Source organism: Danio rerio, chromosome 21 (genome assembly GCF_052040795.2).
Source record: "Danio rerio strain M-AB ecotype USA chromosome 21, GRCz13ab, whole genome shotgun sequence".
Taxonomy (NCBI): domain Eukaryota; kingdom Metazoa; phylum Chordata; class Actinopteri; order Cypriniformes; family Danionidae; genus Danio; species Danio rerio.
In genome coordinates, this window is record NC_141041.1 from 31365574 (window position 1) to 31384264 (window position 18691).

The 18691-nt window shown below is 34.3% G+C and overlaps 1 protein-coding gene across 1 annotated transcript; it reads left to right on the forward strand.

Annotated features, from left to right (window-relative positions):
- Nucleotides 1–2391: 2391 nt before the first annotated feature.
- Nucleotides 2392–18535, forward strand: bbs1 (Bardet-Biedl syndrome 1). The gene is given in 17 exon segments (NM_001098251.1): nucleotides 2392–2482; nucleotides 3068–3144; nucleotides 3246–3280; nucleotides 5204–5476; nucleotides 5583–5629; nucleotides 5713–5751; nucleotides 7201–7273; nucleotides 7358–7489; nucleotides 7575–7681; nucleotides 9604–9724; nucleotides 9815–9973; nucleotides 11569–11638; nucleotides 11727–11885; nucleotides 14284–14417; nucleotides 14496–14630; nucleotides 14733–14819; nucleotides 17563–18535. Coding segments are annotated over 17 exon segments (1767 nt in total). The 5' UTR covers nucleotides 2392–2450; the 3' UTR covers nucleotides 17650–18535.
- The last annotated feature ends 156 nt before the right edge of the window (nucleotides 18536–18691 follow it).

Consider the following 18691-nt stretch of genomic DNA (forward strand, 5'->3'; position numbering starts at 1 on the left):
ATGGTTATCATCACCATACTGAAAAAAAACAGCTTAAACCAGCCTAGGCTGGTTGGCTGGTTTTAGCTGGTCGACCAGGCTGGTTTTAGAGGGGTTTTGGCCATTTCCAGCCTGGTCTTAGCTGGTCAGGCTGGGAGATGACCAGCTAACACCAGCTTGACCAGCCTAGCCAGGCTGGGAGCCCAGCCAAAACCAGCTATGTCCAGCCTAAACCAGGCTTGTCAAGCTGGTTTTAGCTGGATTTAGCTGGTCATTTTCCAGCCTGACCAGGCTGGAAATGGCTGGAAACCAGCCTGGAAATGGACGAAACCCCTAGGCCTAGGCTGGTTTAAGCTGGATTTTTCGGCAGGGCAACAATCTGCATTTTTTGATACTAAGAATTGTACTTCTGCAAATGACGACATCTTTGTTGATTGCGAGAATGGGGAATATGCACGTGGACTATTCATTTTCAGCCAGCCAGCCTCATAGATATATACACTAGATATCGCATAAAACCCTGAGCATGCGTCAATAGCGCCACATGTGTCAATACAGTGCTCCCAGGACAAATGTCATTCAATCACACTAGTCAAGACAGGGTAACGTGAAGATGCAGGACTTTAGCACTGTCTACGGGTGCAGTAACGAGCAAACAAAGAAAACAAAGCAAAAAGGCAGAACATTTCATTGGTAAGATTACGTTTTTGTATGTTTTGAACTTTTGTGCTAAACAGGTAACGTTATTGATGATCATACAGTCACTTACTGCATTCACCATAAGGCAAAGTAGCACCAACTCGCACTAAATACTCGGCTTATGCTAGTTTTGTTGAATAAAATCAGCAAACAATGCAAAAGAAATATGACAACGAGATGCTGCGGTGCCAGAAACTTGTTATATTGTCTGCTAGTGAAGGAGTCGTTCATAAAAGAGATTCATTCACAAACGAATCGCTCCCTCCGAAAGTATGAGAGGAGGTGTGTTTCAGGACATGTTATATCAAATTTAACAGGGAGGGTGGATAGTACATTTCTGAACACACAAACAAAAGCTTTTTGTCAGGGATGCCAATGCGATCACTGATCCGTCAATGTAGTAAAAATGATGTAAAATAATAATTTTTGTAATTAAAAAAAATAATAATTGCATACTAACATCCAGGAAAACTATTATAGATATATGTGTTTATCTCTGGCTTTGGATGGCCACAGTCCTCCAATGTACCTTGGTCCCGCATTTATTTCAAAGGAGCGCTACCCTGTTCCAAAATAGCGGCTCTATCCGCTTGTTAAGTGTGACGTCACGCGAAGCGGCTTCCGGGTCCAATCGCTCTATTCAACTGAATGGAGACCCATGAAATGGTACTAATAAACGTTTACAAAGCGATTTAATGCGATCACGACCGCAGTATATATGTCCATGCCTATTATCCGATGCCCAGAAAGTGATTAATTTTTTATAAATTGCTAATTTTTTTTTTGTATTTGTTATGCAGCAAGCCCAGAGATTGTTGTTTACACTATGATTTTATATAAAATTAACTTTTAATGTGTGATAGGAATAAAACGTGATCATAAACGAATGATTTCTCCACTCAAATGAATAGCGGCTTGGACCCGGCAACAGTATAAATACGTCACAAACACGTCACCACTTAACAAGCGGATTGATGCATTCCTTCCAATAGATAACAACAGGGTAGGCGGTATCTAATGTATATATCTATGAGCCAGCCTAAGAGCTTCCGGTGAACTGTCTTTCCATTACAAAATTGTCACGTTTAAGATCTGATCTCTTTAAAAACCAAAAACCTTCTCTTCCTGTTAGGTATATGATATGAAGTAGGTCTCAGATTACACAAGAAGCACTGCATTAAATCCCATTCCCCCTGCTATGTCTTTAAAAGATGACAGTTTATTTTACCAGTTTTTTCTATGGAGTTTTTCTGCACTAGCCTGTTGCTAGTGACGGTGCTAGTGGTTACAACGGTCTTTTATCGCATTTTTACACTTGAACAATAACATGAATGATTAAGTCTATGTAACTGAATGTATTGTATTAATTACATTACAACATCAATGCTGTAAAAACTTTTCACAGGAGGTTTATCATTGGCTTTAAAACTCTAGCTGAGCATAAAGTCCCTTCAATTCTTGCTATCAAGAATGCTGATTGTTGATATCTTAAATTGTAAGTTGGTATCAAGAATTCATATGAGTTAATAAAAGTAAAAAGGCTTGCCATACACGTCCGCAAACAGATTACTTGAATTCGGAACTATTCATGACAACTCGTTCCTGGCGGAAGCGTTTCAAAGTGGCGCGCGTAAACTCTCTCCTCTCTCTTCAGGACTGGTTGTCATAGGAACGAGGAAAGCCGATATAAGGATTACAGCAGATAGTCCTAGCAGTTTGATTAGCACAGCTCTGATTATTAATAAGCAGCATCTGAACATACCAAAACAACCATGTCATCTGTTCCCCAGGAGTTGAAAGACACGTGAGTACTCGCATTCCTATTTTTTGTGTTTCACTTGCGAAGAAACGCGTTAAATGTCGCCTGGCGTTAGCATGGCTGTGTAAGTTAGCTTATTCGAATAGCTTGAGATTTGAATGATATACATTAGGATTCAGACTTTTTATAGAGGCAGCAAAACCCATATTCGAACGCCTGTTAATAACTATTTTCACAAATATGGCGGTTTAGTGAGTGTTTTAAATCCAACTTAGCGTTTAGAAATGAATTGATTTGTTGTCTGATGATCTGTTTAAGTCACTTTACAATGATGTATTTACTAACATTAACTAACAATGAACAATACTATTATTCCTGATTCTACGTTTTCTACTGCACCATTCAAATCTAAATCCATGCCTGTCAACATTAACCTTAGTTAATGCTTTGTTAATGCAGTTAAAATGAACATCTTTATTTTTAATGAGTAGTGTTAGCAAAGATGAGTAAACAGAGTGATAAATGTGCTCTTCATTGTTTTTTCATGTTAGTAAATGCATTATTTAACATTAATGCAACTGTAAAGCATTACATCTGTTTGAAACAATAAGTTTCCCTCTTCTATTGTAGTTCGGTGGCAAGCTCCAAATGGCTTGATGCCCACTATGACCCAGTTGCCAACCTGTACACCTTCTCCTCATGCATTGGTGAGTTTCATGAACTTAATAGTTGCACAATAACTCCCATAACAACTGTTTATCCTGCAGCTACCAATCTGAAAACTCATCCTTCTTATCTTTCTTCACAGCTCTTTCAGATTTGCATGGCGATGGTGAAAATAAGGTGAGTTGGTGTGAATGTGTACTTGCACATCGATTGCACATTTTGTTTTTACATTACATTATCTGAATGTAAAATAACTTTACATTCAGTAATGTAATGCTAAAAAATATTAATAATAAGTCACTTGCGTGTGTTTCCAGATGTACAGTGCTCAGCATATTTGAGTACACCCCTCTTAAATCTATCTTTAAATTCATATTTTTCATAGGAAGCTATACAATATTAAATCTGTGCATATATATATTGGATTAGTCAGTATTGAAGCCAAATCTGGAGCTTATTTAACAAAATAACTTACGATAACAGTCCAAAAACTAGCACAGCCAAATCTATATGTTATAGAAAAATATTAAATACAAATTAAAAAAAGAGGAAAAATGAAGGGAAGCAAAATTTTTTTATTTTAGTTAAAATAATTTGTTTGTAGGTTGTATTTTTTCAATGTTTTGCTTGAATTTAATTGTATAAATTGAATAAATTTGTTTTGTTTAAATGCACCAAAATACATAGCCTATAATCACTGAGAAATTTATAAAAATATTTTCGAAATGGGTGCTGAGCACTGTATATGTTTACCAAAGAATAAATAAAAATACCAAAATGTTCCGTCAGTTGGCCTTTTAGGGCTTAATCCTGTTGGGTACACACATAGTTTGTTTTTATAGCATAGTTAGTTATATTTAGAGCAGTTCTGCAGCATTCTACTACTGAAAAAGGACGATCAGTTAAATTTCATTGTTATTTCACCATTTATAATTAATCCTGTTTTATGTGGATTAGTAATTGAGTGACAACTACATAAAATAACCGATTGGACTCTCAAACAATGTTCTACAACAGAGCTGACTTGAACAAATAAAAAGAGATACTTAAAAATGGACATTTACTCACTATTTACTCACCTTTTAGTGGTTCCAAACTTTTAAGAGTTTCTTTATTCTGTTGAACACTAAAAAACATTTATTTATTTATTTATTTAAACAGATAGATATCTAAAAGATTTGATTGACAATTGAGATGCCTGAATCATAACATATAACAATACACAATAACATATGCATCACCAAAATATTGTGACCTTTATCTTCCTATATTATTTACTATATAAACTTGATTGCTTAAGCCTGAAGACACCTAATGGGCTATATGCACACGAATGGTCACGTTTAAAGATCTTCACTGCCTGTCAGATATATGATATGAAGTGGGTCTCAGATCAGACAAGAAGCACTGCATTAAATTCTATTTCTCCTAGCCATTTTTTTAAAAAAGATGACAGTTTATTTTACCCCAGTATTTTTAATGGAGTTTCAGCACCAGCCTGTTGCTACTGATGGCTAGTGGTTACATGGTCTTTCATCTCGTTTTACGCTTGAACAACTAAATAAATGTTTAAGTCTATTTAACTGAGTGTATTTTAATTACATTACAACATCGATGCTGTAAAAACATAAGCTTTCACCCGAATTTTATCATTGGCTTTAAAACTCTAGCTGTGCATAGAGTCCATATTAAGCTTCTAATAAAAATCAAATATGGAAAATAAAAATAATAATAATAATAAAAAGCATATGGCAACAGAAGAGCATGCTCTCTGAAGCAGCAATCCAAACATAAACAACTCTTTTGATGGTGTTTTATTTCAAATTGGTTTCTTGCAATGCTCAAATTATTTCATGCAATTTTTAGTTTATATTGTCATTTTAAGAAATGTCTAATGTCTACACAGTTGTGAGAATTACCTGTTTATTTATTTTTTTGTTTATTGTGTGGCAGGATCAATGGAATCTTAATTGTCATTCTTTATTTTATTTATTTCCTTTTTAAATCTGCGTTATAGCCCTGATGTATTGACTAACTTTCTAAAGCAAAAGCAAGCAAACCTTAAATGGTTTGTAACTAAATGTGATCTTCGTGTGCCAGCTGGTAGTGGGTGATCTTGGCACAGGCTTGTGTAACATGAAGCTGAAGGTGTATCGTGGCACCGGTCTGCTGAGTGAGAGCACCCTGCTGGACTTGCCCACCGGCCTGGTCTCCTTCCTCATGGACCTGCACGAGCCGAGAACACCGGCCATCGCTGTGGCCTCGGGTCCCTTCATCTACGTCTACAAGAACATGAGACCCTACTTCAAATTTACGCTCCCTAGCCTGGATATAAACCCTCTTGAGCAGGACGTCTGGTGTCAGGCCAAGGAGGTGAGCTGCTATTCACTCTGTATCCCCTATCACACATTCATCTTTTTGCATTGTCATTTTATTTAATTGGCTCTTTGATGGTTACTGATTGTTTTTTAACTCATAGGACATGATTGATCCAATGACCCTTAAAGAGATGTTAGAAGGATTAAGGCGAGTTACTGTTTGTAAACTAAAGGGGGGATAGGATTACTGTGTGATGTAGATTTTACACTTACTCTATTTTTATTCAACAGGGACAAATCAGAAATTCCACTGTCTGTCAGATCACTACGGTAAAACCACTTTCTTTTTTAACTTTTTTATTTTTTAGTCAGTGAATTATTGTTTTTTGACGACTATTGTCTGAGACATTGAAATATGCTCTTTTATGTTTCAGAGAAGAATATATGTATGAGATGAATATATGTCATATATGGTCAATACAGATGAATACATTTATATGAAATAATAAATAAATGGAAAAATATAGCAATATAACATGGCAGCAGGAATCATACCAACTGCAAAAAAAAAAAAAATGAATGGAGACAGACTGTAATAAGTATAGTGGAAACCCATAAATGCAATGAAGTGGAATATTCCTTAATTGCTTGTAACTTCTCAGCAATATACTGTGCTGTCTCCAAATTATTATGATGAGGTCAAACTTTTTGTGCCAGTTCCATGTAAAATAGTTTGGTGTTGATATTTGAATGTGTCTTGGATACAGCTTCAGAAATATGCAGTATAAAACACACCATCTCAAATCACATATATTTGCTTGTATGTACTTTTCACACAAAATAATTTAAGTACAATTTTATTTATGTAAAAAATAATTAGTAATTTATAACTTTTTTTTTTACTTACACAACATTGTAATTTTTAACACCATATTTTGAAGGTAAGAGTCAAATTTGGCTGTCTTTTTTAATATGATATAAATGAAACGCATATTCTTAGCATAATCGAAGTAGGTAGTACTAAGACATATATTTCATAATAGCTAAAATATTAATATATTGCTATTTAAAAAAAAACATTTGTCCACCATATACAGTTCAACATAGAGTAAAAAAAACCCCAAAAAGATAAATCTTATGTCATCAAGAGGACCCTGGTAACTAGCCCAGGGGTGGGCAAACTTTTTCATATGAAGGGCCAAAAACCAGCTATGTCTAAACTAGCTGTGGGCCAAAGCTAAATATGCCGAACAGTATATTACATTAAAATTGCCATGGCTAATTTCCTAAGTTATTTAATAATATTTCAAAACAAATAGAAAACCTTACTTTAAATGGCATTACCTAATGCAGTATAACTTATTAAATGACAACTCATTGCAATAAAAACATGAACAATCACATTTAAAACACAGTGGAGTTCAATGCTGAATAGACTAGTCGAGCAAAATCTGCCTTGACTTGATTTGCTCACCAAAGTCTCTGGATTGTCAAGTGAAAATATGCACATTTAAACAAAAGCTCATTAATTCACACCGTTTAATTGAAACATTTAATTTCAGTTAGCTTTTAACAATAAAACAAACAAACAAAAAGGGTTACATTAAACTTGAATTGACAATCTCAACCATTTCCATTGCTGTCCTTTTTTTCTCAGATGTGATGGTGGGCCAAATCATAGGTTACCATGGGCCAACCGGACGCTAGTTTGGGCATCTCTGAACAGCTAGTATATTATTGATTTATTTATCTATCCCTTTTATCGTATGATCTTTTCAGGTTTCTCATGCTCGAGCCACATGAAATGGAGAATTTTGTTCATCTTCACAAAGAACAGCCTATACGTAGACAGGTACCAGTTACTGAATACATGTATACAGTCAGTCATTCACACAACGACAGGCTAACTAACACAACTTTTGTCTTTTTGTCTCAGACGGTCATTACCTGTATTGGAACATTAAAGAAGAACATGGCGGATGAGGATGCAGTCAGTTGCCTAGTGATTGGGACAGAGAATGGGGATGTTTACATATTGGATCCAGAAGCCTTTACCATTCTCTACAAGGTCAGCTTTAAGGGAGAACATTGCATCACATTGCAATGTGAACCTAAAATGATTTCCCCAAAATATGTGTTTTTTTTTTTTTTAGATGTCACTGCCTAGTACGCCCACTCTAATGGACGTGACAGGTCAGTTTGATGTGGAGTTTCGTATCACTGTGGCCTGTCGGAATGGCAACATATACATACTACGCAGGTAAATAAGTAAACGGCAACTTATTTAAAGGCACAGTTCACCCAAAAAAACAAAAGATGGCTGTTATTTTCTCCTTTAATTTAGCTAATAATTAATTTTACTTCAAGCCAGGTAAGAAGTAGGTGACTTCTGATGGAATTTTGAGAATGGCTTTAAATGTTTATTTGGGGCTATTTGTAAGTATTTTTTGTTTAAAGGGGTCAAATGTTTAAAGGGCCAGTTCACCCAAAAATTCTAAATCTGAGATCAATTACTCGTTGTTCACTTGTTTCTAACCTGTTTGAGTTTTCTTTTATTGAACATGATAGATAATATTTTGGTAAATCTTGGAAACTGGTAGCCACTTCCATAGTATCTTTTTTCCTTACACTCTCAGAAAAAATGGTACAATTTTGTACCAAAGAAGGTACAAACTCTTGTCACTGGGGCAGTACTTTTTTATGGAACAGAATTGTACCTTAAAACCTTAAAATTGTACCTTAAAAGTATTGACATATGCACAATGTTTGATTAATTTTGTATATGTGGGACTTTTGCCAGCTCATGTATGTAGTGGAAAGCAAATTGATAGTGGATATCAATGATGAAAATGTATCTATCAGAAAGTTCTTACCAAACGTTTATTAAAAATGTCTTAAATGTTTAGTTTACAAAACCTATAGTTTTATGTTTTACCAGTTGTTTTGTATTATCAAACTTAATAATTAATGTTTTTGAGTTTCTTTAAACATATGCTTTTAAAGAATGACTCTTATATGGAAATTATTCATTCACTTTGCCTTTCCAGTCATATTTATTTTTATAGATATTGTAGTAAAGAAGGAGTTGTCCAACACTTGTGTACCTTTTTTATGAGAACAGTTGTGTATCTCCATTTGAATTTGTACCATAAGAGGTACAGAACAGTATCATAGGATGTCTTTTCTGTACTATATAAGGTACAGTTTTTACAAAGGTACAAAACTGTTCTTTAAGGGACTATTTTTGTACCACCGTGTATTTTTTTTTCTGAGAGTGTTCCATGGTTGTTAATGGCTACAAGTTTCCAGCGTTTTTTTTTCAAAATATCTTAATTTGTGTTCAACAAAAATAGAAACTCATAAAGATTTGAACCACCTGAGGATGAGTGTAGTGAGTACATTTTTATTTTTGGCTGAATTAACCCTTTAAGGATGTGATTGCTGCAGTTCATTTAATGGCCTCCAGTGTAGGGTTGCAAGATATTGATAAAATCTGATGTTGCCATATTTTGTTTCCTGCAATAAATATTGCAATTATATACACAATTTCACCAGATGACTTGACAACTGCTGTTGGAAAAAAATGATTAAATTAGATTGATTGGGATAACTCTTTAGGGAAGTAAATTTCGCATAAAATGTACTAAACAAATTACAAGCATAGATGAATACAAAAGAGCAAAAATAAAAGTGTGATTGAATAGTGTTTTATGATTTTCATGACAGTTAAGTTGGATTTAGGTACACGATTAGATTTTTTTAAAATGTTAAATGACCCTTCAAAAGTGTTTATATATGTGTATATGAAGTGTATAAATGATTCAATATAATTATTTAATAAAGTTACAAATGGTGAACATTTTGTGTGGCTAAATACTCTGTCAGGGCTTAAAAAACTTAAACTTAATAAAAGTTGACTCCATTATGGTTAAACTCTACAACTACGCAATTCTCATGTGTTCTGAACTGTTTTCCTAGTCAACTGTAATCATAACACAACATTGCATGTCCTTCAATGTGACAATGTGTGATTGTGCACATTTCGATAACGATGCTGAAACGATATATTGTGCAGCCCTACTCCAGTGCCACAAATAAGAAGTGTTTCTGAATTACTGTATGTAAAAAGGCCAAATAAACAGATAAGCAACATGCACATGTATATGCTTTCTTGTCTTTAAGGGATTCCCCAAAGCCCAAGTACTGCATTGAGCTGTCCTCTCACCCAGTGGGACTGGTTAGAATGGGAAAGAATGTGGTTGTAGGATGTACTCATGAGACACTGCATGGTTACACTCAAAAGGTATGATAAACAAATCCATATTTTTCACCCTGGAAGTAATGCCTGTGGGGTTGTCTCTTATATGAATTTCTTATATGAATTGTCGTCCAGGGGAAAAAGCTGTGGACAGCTTATTTACCAGCCCCTGTTACCACCATGGCACTGATGGATCTCCCCACACGAGGATTCCAGGCTGTGCTGGTTGGTCTGGCCAACTGTGAAGTACACATGTACAGAGACAAAAACCTTATCGGCACTATCAAGACTCCGGTAAGAACTGTCTTTGATACATTTGGGTTTGGGTTGTGATATGGTGAAAGCTATTTATGGAGTAGGTGTGGGGATTTTTTGCCAATTCCATGCGTGTTCAATAAAGAGGTCAGGAAAGGGTTTTTTCAATGCCAAAAATATTAGTAATATATTAGATACAAATTAATGATTCGATAAACAGAGCTCTGAGTCGCATTACACCAACACAATAAAAGAATTACATTCAGAAGTTTTGCAACATCTCTGCATTTCCCTGACTCCAGTATTTATACACAACTGGTATTAAAAGGCAAAGTTTTGGTGGAATTCATCACTTGTCAATCATCCTGTCAGTTCATCACTTGTCAATCATCCCACACCCAGGCATACTTCCCCTTTATGTCAAGTTTTCTGTGCACATAAGCTGACATTATTATCAGATAAAGTATGCTCTGCAACATTCTGTCTTCACACCTTTTTCATTAAGTTATTTTCATACATCGAGGTCACAGGAAACTTCTACTTCTGCAAAAATACTTCGTTAGTATGCAAAGCGTATCACACTTAGAGAAGTTTGGTTAATATATCACCTTAAGCAATACAAATGTTTAATAAAAAGTAAGAGACAAAAATAATTAAAAAAATATTATTTTTTCCTAACAGAGGTTTTGTCAAAAAAAAAATCTATTTTGAATATTTTATTTTTATTGTTACTCAAAAGGGTATCTTTTTTGTATAAAGCGATTTTATGAATTAAGTTTTAACTAATATATAATATAAAGTTGTTATATAAAAATAAATAATAATAATTATTATTATGATATCTATAATGAGTAATTAATTGAATCAATTGGTCAAATGATCTCATTTATAAATCACCTTGGACAAAAAAATGTCTGCTTAGTTATTAAATATAAACAATTTGTACAAATTGGCTATTTTCTTTAATGGATCACTGACTCAAATGATTTATTTAAAAACCATTCAGTAATTAATATTTAAATGTAAAATGTGTTTTATACGGATTATACATTTATTCAGCGCCTCTCCGAATAAGGCATAAGATTTGTTTAAATGTATGTTTTATTAGTTTAATGTGCATATTGTGAAATTTGCAGTGTATGGCAACAAACACATATCTTAATTATTGCTTCTAGCTAAAATAAAAATCTCCCCCACTTCATTTGAAAAGATTTAACTAGGCTTTTAATTGGTTTATTTATTTATTTTTGTCAAATGAAATGGGATTATTTTGCACAGTTTATTTCAGAGTGCATCACGTTGTGTTTGTGTGTGAGAGCAGGCATTGACAAAAGCTGCAGAGCATCAAAGCATCATTCCAAATATGGTCAAAACCAAGCGTTCCAATTTAGGGGTAATTTTTGTCGGTAAAAATTGAGCATTTAAAATTTTTTTAAAGATTTTTTTTAATTTACCTAAACCGCTATGTAGATATCAGAGACCAATTAATTTATCGAATCAACACACTTAATAGAACCTTTAAAAAAATGATGGTAATATTATATATGATACATGATAGTGATACACCCCTAATCTGAAAGAAGTGCCCCTGCAGCTTGTAAGGAACATTAGAGACTTTTATTTATATTTTACAGGATGTAGTGACAAGCATTTGTTTTGGTCGTTATGGACGGGAAGACGGCACTCTGATAATGACCACTAAAGGTAATAACAAAAGTTACATAGTAGATAAAGCATTTTAAGGCAGCTATGGGATTTACAAATGGATTTCAACTGTGTGTATGTGATGCAGGAGGAGGTTTGATTGTGAAGATCCTAAAGAGGACAGCTGTGTTTGATGACAGGGACTCGACCCCTGGACCCCCAATAGCCCAGAGCATCCGTCTAAATGTGCCCAAGAAGACCAAGCTCTATGTGGACCAGACTCTGAGAGAGCGTGAAAATGCTATTGGTTAGTGATGGACGTGTGTCTGTGTATGAGTGTGTAGGTCAAAGACAAAATGTTTATGCTAAGATAACTAAAATAATGTAACATAGCTTTAAATTATTTTTATCTTTACAGGTTTACATGCCCACTAAAATTTCACTCGGTGTGTTACGTTCAATGTGATGACAAAATATCTTGTCAGGCCTAACAGTGTGGACATAATAAAAGACTTTATTTTAAAGATTATGGTGCAGCATTAAAACACAATTTTTCACTTTAAATGTTTATACTTTACCAGTATTCTTCAAACCAGTAGGTTTTTCTTATTTGTTAGCCTGTTATTTAATGTTATTTGAACATTAGACACTTTTATCACTACAGTTGGCTTTACCATCTTTTCAAACAATCAAGAAATGTTGTTTTATGTTATGTCAGAAAGACTGCGTTAACATTTATTTATCTATTTTTATTTGATGTTACAGCAAACAAACATATACAATTCTAACAAGACATCAAAATAAAAAATTATAGGTGTAATTTACAATTATAACTAATTTATAAATAGTTTAAATTTAATAACTATATGGAAATAACCAAAATGTTTATATAAAATGTATAAATGGACAGAATATAGCCGACATAGACATCAAGTTCACTTTCTAGTTATCTCTTTAGCAACTATAATTGTATTTTTTTTAAATAATGATACACTGAAGAGAATCCACGTATAAATGAATATTAAACATAAAAATCTTAAAAAAAGGTTTAAAATTAGACCCTCTACTATTATGAATATAAAATTTGATTTAAACGTTGAATGAACACAAATGCCACAAAAAAGGTCATAATCATAAGTAGGAAATTCCGTATTTTCACAGTTTGCAACCAGCATTGATAGATTGAGCCAACTTTACAATGAATCTAGTACAGTTACAAAAACATCCTGTGGTATTTCATATATATGTGAGCAATATCACACAAGTAGCAGTGCAACATGGCTGTATATCGTCACTGGTGGGAGGTGTGTTGGCATATACAGCCATATCGCACTGCTACGAGTGTGATATTGCGTTATACAATAGTTTGACAGCATAATCGTGTGTATAAAAAAGAAAACAGTGTCTAAAATCCTGTGTCTAAAAAGAGTGTCTAAAAATCCTTTTGCATGAGGAACTACTTTTTTCCGCTATTCCTTCACATCTGCAGCTGATGTCAGAACAGCAGAAACCATTGCTCATTCACTAATGTCACTTTAGAGCTAGTATTTGAATGATTCTCTAGCATAATATCTAAAGTGATGACAAAACAGCTGATTTTGCTCACATTTTAAGATTATAAGACTGAACGGCATGAAATTCCATCAGTCTAGAGACATTTCCCAATATTTCTCTGTTGCAATCAGGATATCACAATAATTAACCCTGAAAAAGCCAGAACAACGCAAACAATACCAGATTACTGTTGTGTTTGCGATAGGGAAAAACACTAAACGCATGCAGGGATTTCGTCTTTCTTTTACTTTACTGAACCAGTCTGCAGTAACGAAAACAGGAGATTCATTAGACCAACCAAAAAGTAACTCAGGGTTATACAGAATGGCCAACACAAAAGACATACATTCCTGATGAGTCCCATCTCACACTCAATACACTACAATTACCATGGTATAAATAAAGCACTACCAAGAGAGATTTACCAAGAGAATGTCACTTACCAGTTTAATGACAATTAGATCAGCTGTTGTTTGAAAATTTGCAGATCTTTTCTCCTCTAAAGGCTTATTATGCAGTCTCTGTCACCATCTTGTAGATGGAAAACGTCAACTGTCTTTTCTCTGCCGAATGACTGATGGCTGATGGATGCTGACGCACTGTATCTCAGAAATTATGCATATCTGTATAAATTAACTGCATAATTGCAATCTAAACAAATACATTCTCGCCTAACAACTACACTCTCGGTTATTGACCTGCTGTCACTCTATAATATGTATAAAACATCAAAGGTAACAGTATTTTGTACTGTATGTAATATTCCTGCAATATTATTGTGGCAATTGGTTGGTGTTACAAAAAAAAAAAAAAACATAAAGCATCTAATATTATTAAATCTTTGTGACGATGTACAAGAAATTGCTGTGATGTGTTTGTCAAGTTTTGCTTGGCTTATTTGTTGTGTGGTAAATTTATTCTGTGCTTCTGCAGTACCACAGGACATGTTTGTAAGAAATTTAAAATACAGTAAAATTATGCAATTATTTTTGAATATATAATGATTTCGTTTAAAGCCCAAATTGACTTCATTAATGACTTATAATATAACTTTTAGTCATTTTAACCACCTAAAATTGTTCTTTGAAAGGTGATGGTGCGAAGTTGCATTCCTCCTGATCAGACTTTCTCATGTTGCTCTGTCTTCACAGCCATGCACCGGGCATTTCAGATGGACCTGAGCAGGCTGCGTTTAGCTGCAGCACGGGCCTATGTCAAAGCCCTGGAGTCCAGCCTCACACCAATGTCCGCCAGCCTGACTGAGCCACTCAAGATGAACGCTGTGGTGAGTTGAGCAATTCAGAACAAGATGACACCGGATGAGTGATACTGATCTCCACTTCTGCTTTCCATTTCTGCAAAGGTTCAAGGGCTGGGTCCATCTTTCAAGCTCACTCTGAATATCCAGAACACTGCTGCGTCCCGTCCTGTTATGAACCTAGCCATCAGTTTTCTGTATGATGAAAGTTTGTACAGCATGAGAACGGCTTTCTTTAAGGTGACCTCACCCTAAAACTTTCACAGTGATATGAGCAGATGTTTTTAATGTCTAGTTATTGAAGTGTTTTGCTGGTAATCGTGAGCTGTTGTGTGTTTGTAGATCCCCCTGCTGGTTCCAGGGCTAAATTACCCTATTGACACTTTTGTGGAGTGCTTGAGCGACAAAGGCGTCTCGGACATTATCAAAGTGAGACTTTTTTTTTCTCTTTCTTCAGAACATTGATGCTGGGTTTGTATCGTCTGAATGGATCGTATGAGATTCGCATTATAGAAATTAAAAAAAAAATATTTTTACTATGAGTGTTTACGTCTTAAACCTTGTCATGTACCTTCTATAAGGCATACATATCAACTACATTAACACTGATCACAATATATCACAAAAAGTAGTGATGTTGAAATGAAGCTTTCTTAACTGACCAACTCATTCATGTAGTAATACAACAGTAGTAATATAAAAAAAAATACTCAATAACTGTAGTTTTTTTACATATAAGGTATGTTACATTACAGCACTGATGATTGTAGTAAAATGCAAGGTATTTAAAAGTATTAATGTTTATCGTATTCCAACCTGTCCTACCCTCTTGTTCTGAGCGGGGATCAAACTGGTGATTCCTGCATGGGAGGCGAATGCTCCAAGAAGGCTATGGGAGTGAGACTTTATGTGCCGTATTTGTCAGCTGGCCTCTTTTACACACTATACTACAATATGCAGTGGCCTTCTTTGAAAATAGGTGTAAATAATACTCTAATACACTTTAAGTTTGGCTCAAAAGCTTTTTACTGTAAATTACTATAGTAATATTTAAGTTGAATTATGGGTGTGTGGGACCTGTGCAGTGGTTTGAAACTGTAGAAATGTATGTATTTGATGCCTAATCTCTTTCTATACTGTAAACTTTACTAACCCGCATGGTTAAACCTTTGAATCAAAATTCAACAGTCACGTGGGTATAAGCTTCGGACGTCACTGATCATGTGATTATGGCAAAACGAATTAAGCTTTGGTACACTGCTTCACTGCAAGATACATGCTCCGAAGCCTCGCTGCACAAGGTCACATCCCTAGTTTATAGTCATAAAAATATGTACACAATATTGTCTTATAATAACCTCCAGGAATGCTTTCCAGTGAGTGTCTTATTAAGGGTTCATAAACATAAAATAATTTTGAAACAAATGAATTACTGAAGTATGCCAAACTGCATCATCAACAGAACAGTTTCACAGATAGATGATCTTAAGAGTCAGGAGTTCATCACTTTGAGCATGTACGGTGGTGCAGACAACAAGAAATGTCTATTCTAATCCCATTGATGAAATGACATTAAATTGCAGAAGTATGCAAAATTGCATCAGCGTAATTTACGTTATGTGGCTAGATGAACTTGAGTGTCAGGAGTTTATCACACCAAGCATCTACAATGACGCAAGCATTCTGAAATGTCTGTTCTATCCCCATTACAGATCACTTGATTAACTCTGCAGTTTAAGTTTATAGTCCATTGATCCAGTATGTGAAGTAGGCATGAAAGTGAAGTGATGGTGGGAGAAAAAAAGTTTTTGCATTACCTTGGAAAGTTTTGTATTCCCTTGCAAAGATGTTTGCGTTACCTCACAAAGATGTTGTATTCCCCTGTAAAGATTTTACATTCCCTCACAAAACAGTTTTTCTACAAACACTTCCTGTTTACTTTATATTAAATTATATTATTATATAAAAATATAGGTCATTTGTATGTACAGTCAAGCATGAGCCCAGAGTATGAATGCAGTTCCTTTCATTAAATGGTTGATGTGCATATGTTGAAGTGTTTGAGAACTTCGTATTTTACTACAGTGTGTTTAAGATTGAATGCATTAGAAAATTAATGCATTAGGATAACCAAATAAAATTGTTTTATTGAAAATATAGCCCTAGATCTATTATATGTACAGGCAAATAATGAACGCATGAGTATTCAATGGAAAAATGATTATATTACAGTTGAAATCAGAATTATTAAACCCCCTTTGGATTTTTAAATATTTCCCAAATGATGTTTAACAGAGCATGGTAATTTTCACAGTATGTCTGATAATATTTTTTCTTCTAGAGAAAGTCTTATTTGTTTTATTTCAGGTAGAATAAAAGCAGGTATTCATTTTTTAAAAACCTATTTTAAGGTAAAATGTATTAGCCCCCATAAGCTATATTTGTTTTTGATAGTCGACAGAACAAACCATCGTTATACAATAACTTGTCTATTTACCCTATCCTGCCTAGTTAACCTAATTAATCTAGGTAAGCCTTTAAATGTCATTTTTAGCTGTATAGAAGTGTCTTGAAAAATATCAGGTAAAATATTATGTTATGTCATCATGGCAAAGATAAAATAAATTAGTTATTAGAAATGAGTTATTAAAACTATTATGTTTAGAAATGTGTTAAAAAAATCTGCTCTCCATTAAACAGAAATTGGGGAAAAAATATAAACAGGGGAGGCTAATAATTCAGGGGGTTAAATAATTCTGACTTCAACTGTATATTATATTATAATATTATGTAAAATTTTAGTCTCCCAAACCAAAAACTTATAAATAATGGATAAATGGATGAAACGAACTTAATTTTACTTGTCAAAGACTATATTATTTATTTATTTAGGGCAACAGTATCTTCAGAAGCAAAGGACCATCCACATTAAAAGCTACTGTCAGCCCACAATTCAGCAAATATTTGAAAAACAAATCGCTTATGCACCAACATCCAAGCATGTTATGGACCCTAAACAGTGCATTATAGTGTTTAATTGTGTTCAGTAGTATTATGAAACCATGACACTTTTAACTATACCATCAGAATCTTATACCTATTGGTGAATAATGTACACAAAGCTTTCTACATGAAATGACATCTAATATTGAACATTTGCTTCTGATTTCAGGTGTTTGTGCTGAGGGAAGGAAAGAGTGCCCCTCTCCTCACCGCCCACATCAATATGCCCGTGAGTGAAGGACTTGCACTGAACTGAGAGTCGGGACGTGTCAAACTGAGCTTCACAGGCGTCTTCAACTCTCGCTGTTCTCCTAACAGCGGTCAGCAGCAAGGCTTCTCCACACAGCTGCCTGGCTGAACGGAGAGCTTTTCATCCCAGGAGTGAAGTGAAGCTTGTGCTGGCCATAGAGCCGGTGCTTCCTGTAGTTTAGATCAGGATGGAGGGAGGCTTGTCTTCAAAGGTAACACCTCTGTATCTCGTGATGGCTAGTGACTGGAGGATTTGATTGACAGCTGAAAGGCTAAATGCTCTGCAAGTCATATAGTTTGGATGTTAGAGATGTTCAGATTTTTAATTATGAGTAGCGATGTATATTTGTAAGTAAGTGATCTCAGACTTTTTAATTTAGTCACAAGGCTTTATTGAATCATTTATTGCATGAACAATCTCCATGGAGGTAATATTAGAAGACTTTCAAGGCAGCACAGCAAGAAAAAGATTAGAGTATTTTTTTAATGCTCATGAAGGGAAACAAAGCTGAAAGGCATCTCAACATAGGATTATTTTTGTTTATCAATTATTGCAATATAATTAGAAACACCACAGTGGTTTAAATAGTGTTGTTTGTTTATAAATCATTTTGTATGTCTAAAAATAATAAATTATATCATAATAAAAAATAAATGTAAAAAAATAAACGTTAATAAATGTAGCAGTTTATAAATGGTAAGAAAAACTGCTCTGAGAAAACTAAAACTCCTAAAATGCAACTATTAACCTATTTATTTTTTGAACTGTTGTGTATATTCAATATCACAAAACTCCATACAGCAATATATTTGTTATTAAACTTGAATTTTAGGCCGTTCTATATGCATTATATTAGGCTTCATCATGCAAATAAATGCTTTTGGAATCTCAAGTCATATTTTAATTTTAGCTTTATGAATCACATAACTCAGCTTTCACATTGTTAAAACAATTACAATGTAGATGATCATAAATATCGAATTATGGAAGTCACATGATTATAATAATAGGACAACTGAGACTTTGCCAAGTCTGTTTCTTTAAAGTG